Genomic DNA, 15,362 nt, shown 5'->3' on the forward strand with positions numbered 1-15,362 from the left:
GATCAGTTTAAGAGAGATTCAGAAGGGTCGAATAATATATTTCTTTGTATAAAGCTTGATCATAAGCAGGCCCAAAAGAATGTTGTAATGTTGAATATGAGTAAACTGTGAAGTGTAGGTGAGTACTCTGCATTTTGAATGTAATGAAGTCTGGAAATAGCTTTAAATGGAAGAAGGACATAACATAGTCATGATGTGTAGTGTTGAAGGTGTGGACAAGCTCTTGATGGCTTCACTGTCAGAAATTTTTTTTGCAATAATTGTACCTTTAGCGGTACAACAGCTTGTTACTGGGGCAGTACCCTTAAAGGGACAACTTTGTACCCCTTAAACATGCACATTAGTACCTTTTTAAAGTAATAATATTTTCTCTAGTACTGCTTTAAGAAATAAGTACAAAAATGTCTTACTTTGTGTAGTTACTTGAGTGAAGTACACCAGTGACAAGCTGTTGTACCCCTAAATGGAGGGGGTGTTATATAATGATACATTGAACCCCATGTTATGGAAGGGGTATAAGGCAGTTTTAGTCTTCAAAGTTGAGGAAGGGGTCTAACAAGACTATACAAAGTGTTTATTTCAATCTTAGCAGAGTTTCATTTAACAATAGTATGGTTTGGTCGCATCTCATAAACTTATTTTTGAGTTAAACTGGGCATTTAGGTACTTTCACGGACAATTTGACATTATAGTCATATTATATTCAGATATATAGAATATATAGAATGCTTGCTAATCACTTTTCAATTAGAGGTTATCAGTCATCATACCACTGCATTATTATCTTGAGCCCACAAGAGGCTCTGTTAAACTGAGATTGGCCTCTCTCGTGTCTGCTTTGCCTCTTTGACCTGTACAACACCAGGAGTGAGTGATGGGACATTCAAAGGCAGAGTGTGTCAAGAGTTGCTTCCTGTTCAGCTCAGCTGGTTTTGGGGAGCATAAAGGTCTTGAGAGCTTTTCCTTGCTTATCCCCCGAGAGGTTTCTTAGCGTAGTCACTAACAGGGCTTTATGCTGGTATGTGGCAGTTAGGTGAAAGCCTAGACATCCCTGTTCTTGAATCTTGATGAGATGTGCTCTGACACGCGTCACGTAAACCATGCCGCCTTTGCTGCAAGTCTCTCTCCTGTAAAAAGGCGAGCGGGAAGTTCGCAAAATCGACAATCTCTCGGACTGAGACGCGGCAACAAAAGCATGAGGGTAAGCAGTCGCTGGCTCAGCGTTTGCGAGGGTCAGAAATAAAGATGGCAGGCGTGTAATTTGCGTGAGAGGCAAGAAAGGCACGCAGCATCACGAGGTGAAAGGGATTTCTTCTGGCCCCGGCTTGTTTTGTCTCCGCGTGTCAAATGTTCCGTTTTTCAGAATGGTGAAGCCGCTTGTTTACGGGTTCCCGTCCAAAGGCACAGAAAGGTCCAATGGCCCTCAGAAACCTCTACAACTCCTGCACTCCCCACACACCCCCAGCCCATTGGCTTTTCACAAGTGTTGTCGGCCCCTTCGCTAAGTACCACACCACTGGTCTGGGAGAGCGGCCTCATGGGAATCGGCGTCAGGCTTCAGGTTACGGGGTAAAGGCAGCCCCCTCATCCCCACACAGTCCCTCTATCTGGCTTGTCAGATCAACGTTGAGGAGAATTAATGAGAGTTTGATGATGATTTTTTCCCTCGAATGGGCCGCACAAAGCCGGTGGCAGACCCAGAGACATGACTCTGCTCTGAACCACCCAACAACCCTCCACCCCCTCTGCCAGCACCCCCAAAACCTTCAAAGCCCCCTTCCATTTCACCTCCCCCACCCCCACTGAACCTCCCCCTGTCCTCCCCTTGTCCCGGCTGTCATCCGTCTGCCAATCTCCCGCTCCATGGCGAATTCCCTGCTCTCTTTATCCCTCTCTCTTTCCCACAGGGTTTGCCAGGGCCGGCCCGGTGCCTGGCTTCCAGGGGGACACTCTGCTGCTCGCCTTCATCGACTTGAGACAAGTAAGTCTTTGTTTTTTTTCCACTCCTTTTTCTTTTCTTTCATTCTTCTTTCCCCTTTCTTCTGTTTTTCCCTGTTTACCCCTCAACATCCCCCCCTTCTTTCTCTTATTTTCCCCTATACTGTCAAACCCAACCCCCTAAACCTCCACACTAGCCTTAGTTTTGTTTGAAGGTTTCTTTCCTCCAATGTGTGGGTCTGTGAGTGTTTGTATTCATATCTGTGGTCTCAAGGCCTGGCCTGATATTCACCTTTGGGTGGTTTTGTATTTACAATTGTGGTACGGAGGTGGCCTCTAGACCTCCTCCTGTTCAGTTTAAGGTTAGATTTTTTTTTTTTTTAGATGTTTCTTTACGGGTCATCTTATCCCATTTGCACCTCTGCACACTGAACATTGCAGGACTGGAACCACTGATAGGAAACGTTGGCCTGTAACATTGCTCTGGCTTGAAAAACACAAACTGAAACACACTGAGAAGAACATCAAGGTGATTTTGCAATCAGAAAGGCAACAGTCCAAGGGATTATTTGCTCATCCAAATTATTTTTGTTTAGAGGACTTTTCGGTAGTTCTTTGGTTGCACAGAATAGATTTTGTTACTGCAGTTGATTTGAATGTTCAATATAATGTTGGGCCGTAGCCTAGTAGTTAACACACATACTTCAAGTTCAGACACAGAGCATGTACCTGTATGTTGTGGGTATTTGTAAGTACATTACGATTCAGTTCTGATTCAGGGTGACTAAATCTCTTATGATTATTGGTTGGCTCAACTATGCTCTGATTGCCATAACTACAAAATCCACACTAAAACTTTTTTTTTTTTGGTTTAGTTACTGCTTGTTACCTTTGTAGGGCAGTATTGTCATAAAAATGAGAACACTTTTCCCCCATTGTTTTTCTTATACAAACAAAATCTTGGAATAATACTTTGTTGAACGTTGTTCTTTTGTAAAATTGTGGCTTTCATGTACAGTCCTGGTTGGCAGCTCATGTCTTGCATACTGCAAACAAAAGCTAAGAGATTGAATTAGTGTTTGTGGATCTAACTGAAATGAGCTAAACCAATTCTTAAATTTTGTGAATTGATTTACAATTGTTAAAGAATCACATTCTATTGATGAGCCAGTTTCCTCCCCCATCTCTAGTAAGACAGTGATGCTCATGTGGTAAATGCAAGTTCAATTTCGATTCCAGTTCTGTATTTGTATTATATATTTCTCCTCTCAATTATCTGTCTAAAAAAACTTGGCAAAAACCTCAAAAGAAAAAATGTATACACTGTATCAGGTCATGCATCAGTTGTAATAAATATATTTACAGTTTTTTTTGGGACACATCAAATGAATGTTTGAAAAAAGGCCGGTAAGAAGTATGTAGCTTATGTGTGTTTCTGAATTCCAAGATCTAGAAAGGATGGGAAACCATAATAGTGGGGGTATAAGGGTCCATATTTGGGACCCCCTCCCTTGTTGCCGAAGTGGCCAACCTGGGCGGGTGTCAGGGACTGAGAGGGGATGACGGATGGGCTGGATGCTCAGGGAGTACTGGATGAATGAGCTGACAGACAGTGACGGATAGCTCTTTCTTCCACTAAAACAATTCCGTTTTGTCCCGCCTGCCATCATGATGCAGTGCCACTTGTTTTCCATTTAGTTTTTTTTTTTTAACCTGACTTCACCATGAAGGCGCTTGTGTGGTTTTGCTTTGTTTTTTTTTAAGAGAGGAGAAAAGAGGATGCTGAAGAAAAGAATGAACAAAATAGCCATTTTGCTTTTTTTAATGTCATGTTTTGCTTTTGAGCTGTCATGATGCATGACTCTACAAAGATATCTTTCATTATTAATACTGTTATTGTTATTATAATTTCAATAGCATCCGAAGTCGGTAGAGGTGCAGTCTTCTCTCGAGGTGGCTTTTTAAAGGGGTTGTTCTGGTGATCAGAGACGTCAGAACTGTTCTGTCCCCCTGCGTGCCTGGCCTTGAATACGCCCGATAAATCAACCTGAAGGGCCTGTTTGTGTCCCGGTCTCCCGGGTCCTGGGATGGGGCTGTGGGTCAATACTTCTGGAGATAGACAACGAAAAGGTCCGGAAGCTCTGGGAGGGGTTTTGGTGAGAGGCTGGAACCTGGATTCACTCTCCTATCTGAAAAGACAAGAATACAAAAAGAAAAGAAGGACATCCAAATTCTGCTTCAAAGCACTTTAGACAGAGAGGAATAAGAGGATGGATGGAGGATGATGTGACGAACGACTTAATTCTCAGACGTTCTCATTCGTTATTGCGTTAATCTGTTCTCTTTTTAGTTACATTCACATAGTAGGGAGATATGGTTGACTGCTGTTTGGAGTGCTAAATACGGTTGTGTTTGGTTATGAAGCAGAGTTACATTTCTTCAACCAAAATGCCTACCTGAAATTTTCAGATATCACGGCTGAATTTTTAATAGTTCTTCTGTTATATGCAAAATGAACGTATAGCATAAGCACACGAAAAATGCCTGGCTACATTCATACACATTATTATACAAATGTAAATAGGGGTTTTATGGTCTAAGAGCAAGATAGCACTTTAATAAGAACTGGACTTCAGACACAATCGATTGTCAATCTCAATCACTGTGTGTAAATTGCTTTTCTGTAATTTGACGTTTCAAAATATGAAGAATATAGAGGTGAAAGTAAAGAGAAAAGACAGATAAAACCTGCCTGTGTTTGACTTGCCTTCCAGTCTTTTTTTAGCAAATTATGAAGAGTGATTTTACAAGAAAAAAAACAACAGATAAAAATGAGACGGTGAGGAATCAGAAGTAGGCATTATAAATGGTATGATCCAGGCTGTAGTTCTATATTTAGGAGTCTTATATTAGCAGATTATATTAGGGAAGGTTTGTGGTGATGGGAACCCTTGGCTGGCCTTGGTGTGGGAGGCCTGCTGGCCTCTGTGGTGGAGCTGGCCCCCCAGCAGTGCACGTTCTCGGGGCTGCCGCATGCCTCAACTCTTGCCCTGGATCTTCAGCCTTCCCAAATTCCTCTGAGCTCTAAGGGGTGGGGGTGGAAAGAGCCAGCAGCCAGGCTTTGGTTGATGCGGAGGCCCTGATTGCTTTACAGAACTGTTTTTAGTATATGAAGGGGTGGTCTAAATAGAGTTTGGCTAGATTTGACTAATTTGATGGTTAACTGCATATGGTTTTTGTTTGTCTTTATCTGTCTGTCTGATTTATTCATCTATGTGTTGTTGTTGTTTTTTTCTATGTCACTATAAACTTCAAACTTAAAGGATTTTTTAATTTTATTTATTTTTTACAAATCTTTCAAACAAGACTGTGCTAACATTCAAAGATTGCCTTTACAAAATGCGTTTCTAGTTAACAATTTCACTTCATTTGAATTCTATTTTACATTCAATTTCGATATTGTGATTCTACATTCATATTCATTACAAATTCACTGACTGAATTTCAAAGTCATTCTCATTTTGGTTCTGAATGGTGCAGGACCCTGCAGGGTTTAAATTCATTGCTCTGGTACAGGTGCATAAAAGCCCTTCCTTCCAGCCTCCATTTGTGCCATCGAGGGTGATGGTTGAAGGTATGAGAGACTTTATTTACATCCCCTGCGGTGCTGTCTCTCCTGCCCACATTTCATGATCCATTCTGGGGCACTGCATTGAAGAGCAGAGAGGGCGGGGAAACGTTTTCCTCGTCCCATGAATTTAGGAACTATGAGGCTGCTAAGCATTCCTGTGGCCTGTCCACAGGCATTATCCTAGAATTCCTGGAACGTTGTTAAAAGGATTCAATGTAAAATGCTTTTCCCCTCTCTAACCCCTTCCATTCCTTTCTCTTAGTCCTTGGCGGTGAAAGCCTAACACTAGTGACACCACTAGAGGCTTATGCTTGCGTCCTTCTAAACCCTCTGGGCACCTTCCTAGTGTCCATACGGTTCTAGCAAGCCAACTGCAGCTGTGTTTGATTTCTTTTATCTCTATGCCCTTGTTTCTTTTGTCTCTGACATCACTTTTCTCTTGTGATTGTGATAACTCTGTGTTCTGAGGTGATATTTTGCTGTCAATGTTGGTTTAAGCGTGGTTTGATGCTTGCACAGAAACAAATGATTGAAATGTAATCCCTATAATGTTCTGGCACCATCCGATGATTTAATACTTTCAGGGTTATTTTGGAGTATGTTTATATTCATATGTTTTTGTGTGTGTGTGTGTTTGGTAATCTCTAAACAAACTCAGAGTCCGCTAGTGACCCATAGTAAAAAAATGTTGTTCCGGCAACAGGGTGCAAGGCGGGGACATGTTGGTGGGCCAGAAATTTGAACCCCCCCACCTCTGAAAGGAGTTCACTGCGGTTTAAGGAAATTTGCTGCTTGCTCCCAATTCTCAGTCAGCAACCTCCTCTAGAGAAGGGAATCTGGAGAATGTTCCCTCAGTTATAAAGACTTCTCGTAACAAAATGAGAAATTTTGTTCTTCTCAAACTTTAAACTGTAGTTCATACTTGTGTAGGCGATTGGACGTTATACATACATTATGTATAATTTTTTCTTTAAAGGTACACTATGTAACTTTTTTTTTTGTTTAAAATTAATGTAATGAATATCTTCCAAAGAGTGTTTTGGTTTATCCTGAATCACTAGGGTATGCCTATATTCAGACTATTGTAGACCAAAAGCGACGGCATCCGCTGGGGAGTAGCCCAGTTCTTGTCGTCAGACGTATGCAGTTTTGTTTATTAACTGCTAGAGTTAATAAACATAACCATTGTTTATATACACTCTCGCTCTCTCTCTCTCTCTCTCTATATATATATATATATATATATATATATATATAGATATATATATATATATATATATAGATATATATATATATATATATATAGATATATATATATATAGGCAGGCCAGTCAAGTCCCTCCCCACCAAACTCGCTCAACCATGTCTTTATGGACCTTGCTTTGTGCACTGGTGCACAGTCATGTTGGAACAGGTAGGGGCCATCCCCAAACTGTTCCCACAATGTTGGGAGCATGAAATTGTCCAAAATATCTTGGTTATCTGAAACATTAAGAGTTCCTTTCACTGGAACTACGGGGCCGAACCCAACCCCTGAGAAAAAAAAAAAAAAACTCACCATAATCCCCCTCCACCAAACTTTACACTTGGCATAATGCAGTCCGGCAAGTACCGTTCTCCTGGCAACCTCCAAACCCAGACTCGTCCATCGGATTGCCAGACAGAGAAGTGTGATTTGTCACTCCAGAGAACACGTCTCCACTGCTCTAGAGTCCAGTGGCGGTGGGCTTTACATCACTGCATCCGACGCTTTGCATTGCACTTAGTGATGTAAGGCTTGGATGCAGCTGCTCGGCCATGGAAAACCATTCCATGAAGCTCTGTACGCTCTGTTCTTGAGCTGATCTGAAGGCCACATGAAGTTTGGAGGTCTGTAGCTATTGACTCTGCAGGAAGTTGGCGACTGCTGCGCACTGTGCGCCTCAGCATGCGCTGTGATTTTACGTGGCCTACCACTTCTTGGCTGAGTTGCTGTTGTTCCCAATTGCTTCCACTTTGTTATGATACCACTAACTGTTGACTGTGGAATATTTAGTAGTGAGGAAATTTCATGAATAGACTTATTGCACAGGTGGCAACCTATCACGGTACCACGCTTGAATTCACTGAGCTCCTGAGAGCGACCCATTCTTTCACAGATGTTAGTAGAAGCAGTCTGCATGCTTGATTTTATACACCTGTGGCCATGGAAGTGATTGGAACACCTGAGTCCAATGATTTGGAGGGGTGTCCCACTACTTTTGGCAATAGAGTGTACCATCAAGCACCATTGCTGTTTGTGAACACAACCCAATAAGTCAGTTTTAACTAATCAGCGTGCGGTATTCAGGTCAGGTGATAAGGCTGCTAGTCATTTCGAAAAGACGTGCTAACTGAGGAGAGTTTCGTCAAAGCTGACTAAAAGTGATCGAGGATTTATAATTTCGACTCCTGCAACTCCTTATACACCATACATGTCTTACATGCTGAACTCTTGGTTGTCCTTTTGCATTTAAATTACTTGGTTTTGTTTAACTCTGAAACATGAAATGTGGATTTATCTTCTTTTGACAAAAAACGAGTTGTTTGCTTTTGCTAAAAAACTAAATTTTAATGTATATAAAAACATACTTTCAATGAACTTTAATTTTGTAAGTTACCTGTATTTTCTTTTAGTTATACTTAATATGCAGTTTGATTGATATTACTGGGAATTGCAAATTAACTCTTCATTTCTTGTTATAAATGTTGAAAACAGTAAAAAAAAAAAAAAAAAAAAAAGTCCACAAGAACAGAATTTTTTGTAACAATCTGAAACAATTAAATGCAAACTTGCTAATAATAATAATAATAATAATTTTGTTCAAAACAAAAGAAATCATACTGACCTAAAACTTTTGAACAGTAATGGATCTATACTATTGTAGTTTATTATTATTTTTTTAAACTAGTCATAATTTTTTTTCTGATTTGTGACACTATAGTTAATCTTCATATTGTTTGTGGTATGGGAGGAAGTTCACGGGTTCAGAGAAATGACTTACAGGAGTGTCAAGGAACATGTACAGTATTAATGTACCATTTGTTTCAGGCAGTTGCGTAACATGTGCCAACATGTCTTTGGGGAAAAAATATACGTGACATCTCTTTCTATTAACAGTTTCTAGTTAAGTAAAAGTGAAAGGATATGGCTTTGCAGTTAGAAAAGTCAAAACGAAAGAAAACTGCCATTGAACATTGATTAATAACAAGACACAATGTGATCATTATTGAAAAAGTGGAAATTCTGACTAATACATGAGTGACATTATGGTGCATGTAAATATTACTGAAACTGAAATCTAGCATGTGGGATTTCCAGCCGTTTCCAAAATAGCCGGTCGGTATTTCCCTGTCAAGCATATGCCTTTGGGAGAGTGAATCACTGCAGTAAAGTGTCCATCTGTTTTCTGTGGGACTGCAACTCTTACACCACCTTCTTCTCTTGTACACTCAGGGGGTGAACTTTTCCTTTAAAGTTTGCTTATATTTAGAGCTCTGATAGACATGTTAAGCCATGGTGCTCATGTGGATGATGCAAATCCAATTTCCTACCCCATCTCCACTAACAAAAGAGGCAAAAATGCCTAAATATTTTTTTAAAAAATGACACATTCCTTGTGGACATTCTGTTTCAGAGTTAATTAGAATTCCATTTAGTTTTTTTGTCATCCACTGACAGTTCAATGACCATGGACCTGATCTGTAAGGTTATTTTCCACCTTTGGAGGGTGGGTGAGTTTAAGACCACCTCTGTCCCACATTCTCTTTTAGTGATGTCAGTAGGATGAACTGGAGCCCTGAGTGTGTGTTTGTGTTTTTAATGGAGCCTCTCGGTCAACCGCAGTCTCCCTGAACCTTAACCTGCCTGGTTCAGTAGCTGAGGTCAGACAGCGGCAGTGAAGGTGTGCAGGAAAGAAGAGAGATTGAGGATGAAACCATATGGGCTGTGCTCTTCTCCTCACCCCGTTCAACTACAGCCTCCCACAGATCTGCTCTGTGTGGTTCCTTTAGGGAGAGATAGAAAGTTTAAGAACAAAGACTGCCACAGAATCTCGATTGTACAAGCAAATCAGTTCTCCTAGATTTGCCTGTCTTTGCTTATGGAAAATATGTGAAAATGAATGAGAAGGAGTGGAAATGTAGGAAGGAGAAAGAAAAGGAAACGACACAGGCAGTGCTCTCCTCAGACCATTTCTCCATAGTCTGCCTAAACAAGCCAGTGACAGGTGTCACAGTTTAATCGTCCCCCATTTGCTTCCTCTCAATGCCCAGTGAGTGTGTCACGCTTAAATCCATCCCCCCTGCTCCTTCTCAATGGTGTGCTGGTGTGTGTCAGTGAAAGGCCTGTTTGAGGCGCTGTCATAGGTCTCCAGGGGTCAGACGGATGAGCTGCCCTGCTTGTATGGAGTCAGTGAGGGAGCAGATATTCTCCGAGCAGGGGGTTGACATCTCTCTTTGCGGCAGGGTCCCATTCAGCCCTATGAGGATGGCACTGACATGCATCTTCTCTCTCACTCCAGCATGAACACAAACTGTCAACTGATTCTTGCTTCTCCAGCTTACCCTTTTCTTTCTTTCTCTCTCGAATCCTTAAAAAGTATAGTTCACCCAAAAATGAAAGTTCTATCATCATTCACTCACCTACGTCATTCCAAACCTGTTCTTTTTCTTCTTTTTCTGTGGAACAGAAAAGATATGTTTCTGCATATTATGAAAGTCAACACACTCTAAAAAATGCTGGGTTAAAAACAACCTAAGTTAGGTCAAATATGGACAAACCCAGGAAGTTGGGTTAAAAGGCACCTATTATGCCCTCTTTCACAGGATGTAATGTAAGTCTCTGGTATGGTCAAGTTTCAGCTTAAAATACCTCACAAATTTGCCCCTATTTGGGGGAAACATGCCTTTTACTATATTACTATATTGCTGGCTAAAAAATAAATCCAAAATTTGGTTTTAAAAAAAAAAAGGCTGGGTGAAAACAACCCAATCCCTGGGTTTGTCCATATTTAACCCAGCATTTTTTAGAGTGCAGGATCCAGATTTTTCGAGGTCTATGAAGTTAATCCATACAGCTGGTATATCTGAAGTTACATGATCACTTTGTAGGATGAACAAATTGGATGAGAATTTAAGCCTTTATTTACTTTGAAATCAAAACAAAAAAATTGATCAACACATGCATAGACTACATCAGATATGGCAACACAAATGTTAAGATGTTTTGCCTCGTGATGTGCAAGAAACAATGAGTTTTGACATTAGTTGAAGGTTTTGTTGCCATATTTGATTGTGTTGTGTGCATTGATCAATGCTTTTATTTGACTTAAGAGTAAATAAAGACTTAATATCAATGTGTTCATCCTGCCACATGATCGTGTTGCTTCAAAAGAATATATCATTCAAGTCATATGATTTAGTTTCATAGTACTTTATCTTTTTAGGAACAAATGTTTTGGACCCTACTGACTTTCATTTTATGGATAAAAATAGCTGAAATATATTCTACAGTGTTCCATGGAAAGGTTTGGAACAACATGAGGGTGAGTAAATGATGACAGGATTTTTATTTTTGGGTGAACTATCCCTTTAAGTTAATTTCTCTAAAAAAAAAAAAAAAACTAAAAAAAAACTTGGAAACCGCTCCACTTCAAAACAGGGCTTCCCGTTGTCCAGCTGCTGGACTGGACCTCCACCACTTTTCAAATGGGGGGGGGGGGGGGTTATATAGGAGTCATTTATGGGACCCACATATTTGTGGTTTTCCCTCAGTTCTGACCCTTGGTTCTGGTAACTTACACTGTAGGAGCACTGTTTTAGTCAGTTTGGATGGAATTATTGTTCTTGTTCCTTTGTTTAAAAGCTTATTTATACATTCTGTTTGTCACACTATTTAATTTTCTTGTCCTGTGGATTTCTGTATAGCTTGACATTGTGGTGTTGTCTTTGATTACCAAGACCTGTGTTCTTGGGAGAGAAGAAAATAGGCAACAAAAAAGAAAGAAGAATACTCTTATGTAATGGCATAGTGCTGGTCTGGAGGTTACACTCTTTCAAGAATAAAGGATTCATCATAGATTTATAAGAAAAAGTAGCTTTTACCTCTGTTTGTAAAGAAGGCAATAATAGAAGAACAAATACAATATCAGGGTTATAGGATTAACTGCAGGTAGAAACAGGTAGATGTTTGTTTTTATTGATGATTTATATATATATATATTATGCAAGTGACATCAGTATAAAAAAAAATAGTTTTAGTACAATAAACATTCAGATTTTCGTTTTTCAAAGAAAGTGTTTTATTTGTTTTATTTCTCATATCTTTTTAGATAACTGGTATCAATCTCAGACAGGTTTGTTAAATAATTTGCCATGTCTTCTTAGATAAATGGAAAACCTACTTAAAAAGGTTGTTCCACATTATTAAGCAAGTCACAGTTCTCATGCAATATGGGGAGGAAGAAAGATCTTTCTGAAGATGAAAGGCATGACATGGTGCAATGTTACGCAAAAGGTATGAAAACAACTAATATTTTGCGAAAACTGAATGGAGATTATCAAACTATCATAAGATTTTTGATTTACAGCACAAGAGAACTTTGTGTCAAAAAAACTTAATTGTATTAAAAGGGAAGCTATAAAAAAGTCACTGTTGAGCAGCAAACAGGTATTTGAAGCTGTTGGTGTCTCTGAAGTCTGAAGAACCTCTTAAAGTAGGGTTTCCATTTACCTAAGAAGACCTGGCAAACTATTTAACAAACCTGTCTGAGATTGATACCAGTTATCTAAAAAAGTAATAAAAAAAATAAAAAATAAAACAAACACTTTATTTGAAAAACAAAAATCTGAATGTTTATTGAAATCCCAATTGTAATTTAAATGATGTTACTCATAAGTTGCATAATAATTTGAAACTATATACATAATATTGCCAAAAGTATTGGGACACCCCTCCAAATCATTGAATTCAGGTGTTCCAATCCCTTCCATGGCCACAGGTGTTTAAAATCAGGCACCTAGGCATGCAGACGGCTTCTACAAATATTTGTGAAAGAATGGGTCGTTCTCAGGAGCTAAGTGAATTAAAGCATGGTACCGGGATAGGTTGCCACCTGTGCAATAAGCCAATTTGAGACATTTCCTTACTATTAAATAACAGCAACTAACAGCACAAAGTGGTAGGCCACGTAAAAATCACAGAGTATCAGTGAAAGGAACTCTTAATGCTTCAGTATACCAAGACTTTTTTACAATTTCATGCTCCCAACTTTGTGGGAACAGTTTGGGGATGGCCCCTTCCTGTTCCAACATGACTGCAGACCAGTGCACAAAGCAAGGTCCATAAAGAGTCCTGACCTCAACCCGATAGAATACCTTTGGGATGAATTAGAGCAGAGACTGTGAGCCGGGCCTTCTCGCCAACATCACTGCCTGACCTTCTAGAAGAATGGTAAAAAATTCCCATAAACACACTCCTAAACCTTGTGGAAAGCTTTCCCAGAAGAGTTGAGGCTGTTATAGCTGCAAAGGGTGGACCAACTCCATATTAAACCCTACGGATTAAGAATGGGATGTCATTAAAGTTCATGTGCAGGTAAAGGCATCCCAAAACTTTTGGCAATATAGCATATATTTTTTTGCTTCAGAAGTTGTGTTTTGCTATGGATGAATGGATGTTTTGGAAATGTTCTATTTAGTCTCTATATTTACTTGAATTGGTTACCTGAGTAGAATTTTTTGAATTCTTAAAGGATTAGTCCACTTTCAGATAAAAATTTCCTGATAATTTACTCGCCCCATGTCAATATATTTAGAAAATGACAGATCATTTAGCTAGAAAAGACCCTTATTCCTCGTCTGGTATCATTTAAAGCCTTTTGAAGCTGCACTGAAACTGTAATTTTGACCTCCAATCATTTGGGGCCAATTCTAATCCACTATAAGGAGAATAATCCTGGAATGTTTTCATCAAAAACTTTAATGTCTTTTCCACTGAAGAAAGAAGGACATGAACATCTTGGATGACATGGGGGTGAGTAAATTTTCAGGAAATTTTTATGTGAAAGTGGGCTAATCCTTTAACTTCTGAATTTTGCTCAACCCTGATCAACATAATCATCCCATGATGGAACACTTCATAGAATCATCCTTTTTTAACACAACTTTCATGCACATAATACTACTCAGCAACATTTTTGTGTGTAGTCAGCTTTTTAATGTGCAAAAATAGCAAACTTCACCCACTGTACTATGTAGAGCACACAACTAAAAACTCTAAGTGATGAGGAAAGAAAACGGGGGAGTGAGTGGGAAGACACATGAATGTGACGTTTTGGACAGTGAACTCATCCTGGCCCTGGCGCACGCTGGCTGACCTTCCTCAAGTTAACAGCCAGAACTAGACCAGGTGTAATCACTTTCTCCAGCCTTCCGCCTGTCTTTCCGTCCAAGGGAGAGAGAGTAAGCGAGTAGGGGGTGGGCCAGTCGAGTGGCCTCCGGCCGACCCTGCTCGCATTCCCTCGGAGCCAGCGGACGATAAGCCTGACGTGCTATCTGTCTCGCTCGTTTTCCTTCTTCGTCTCTCACAGGCTCAGTTAGTATTGGCAGGTCGAGGAGGGTTTGTATGGTAAAGCAGAAAGTCTGTGTGTTATGCATGTTATACATGCTGGAATCGGGACAGAGAGAGGGGGAGCTGACCCTTCGGTAACCTTGGCTTTGGTCCAGTCAGGGAGTCAGGCAAGATCCAAAGTCTGAGCCCCTCACCCTGTACCACTTTAGATCAGCCCCGCGCCAGGGAGCTATGCCCTCATGGGAGAGCCTGGGTAAAGGGGGTACAGAAAAGAGAGACTGGTATTATTTTCCCTTTTTTTCTTTCTTCCCACCCCCTGCTCCTCTATTTTTCTTTCCTTATTTTCTCCCCTCCCTTTGTGAATTTCTACTTTAAGGCTTGACAGAAATTTTACCGGTCTTGCCTCTTTAACAACCTCCATCTCAACCCTCATCACCTTTTTACCGGAAAGCACAATGTGTTGTAGGTCATTTACAAATGCCAATTTGTTTGGCATTTAGTAAGGTAAATAGGATTTGGTAAATTCCGCTGGGATAACAAGCACCAACCTGACCCTTAGTTTCTTTTTGTTTTGTTTTGTTTTGTTTTTCTCTCTCTCTCTCACACACACTCACTCTTTCCCTTTTTTTGGCAGCTGTTTATCTGTTTCTCTTTATGCTGTGATGATCATGAGTAAGCAGTATTGTCTGTAGCCTCTCTTTGACCTTGATCATGAGGGCTATCAGAGTTCACATCCATAGAGACAGCACCACGACATCACCAAAAAAAACTTTTATCAGATTATATTGTTATTCATGACCTGTGAAAGGGGGTAGGAGTTCTGTAATGCTGGTTTATTGTCTGTCGCCATACCACACGCACAAACACACACAGATACACATTCCATTTTCATTTTCCTACAGCAGCTGTAAGAGTACTTTTGATTTGTCCCTTTCCTGTAAGCCATAAAAAGGCTCTTTTCTTATAAATGTGAACGATGAGACACCATTGGCATAAATATGATTTCTGGAAACTGCCTTAACAAAAGACACTGTGTTTGTCATGCTGTTAACAAAGCTGCTTTTTATTTTCTTATCATATTTGAATATTCCACTGCATTTCATCTTATTTCTACTGCATTTCGGAATAGAGCGCAAGAGTCATAAGTATGAATCCCATAAGGAAGTAAAAAGCTCATATTTTCTCCATAGGGAAATTGACTTC

General features: G+C 40.0%; 1 protein-coding gene across 5 annotated transcripts in view; it reads left to right on the forward strand.

The window, feature by feature from the left end:
* The window catches only part of exoc6b (exocyst complex component 6B), a 121,454-nt gene that overhangs the window by 90,670 nt on the left and 15,422 nt on the right, over window positions 1-15,362 (forward strand). For all 5 annotated transcript variants that reach the window (XM_067401595.1, XM_067401596.1, XM_067401597.1 and 2 more), the window contains one exon: window positions 1,908-1,981. In XM_067401595.1, the coding sequence (XP_067257696.1) occupies window positions 1,908-1,981 (74 nt within the window). The remainder of the gene's footprint in view (window positions 1-1,907; window positions 1,982-15,362) is intronic.

The sequence above is a fragment of the Chanodichthys erythropterus genome, chromosome 11 (assembly GCF_024489055.1).
Source record: "Chanodichthys erythropterus isolate Z2021 chromosome 11, ASM2448905v1, whole genome shotgun sequence".
Lineage (NCBI taxonomy): Eukaryota > Metazoa > Chordata > Actinopteri > Cypriniformes > Xenocyprididae > Chanodichthys > Chanodichthys erythropterus.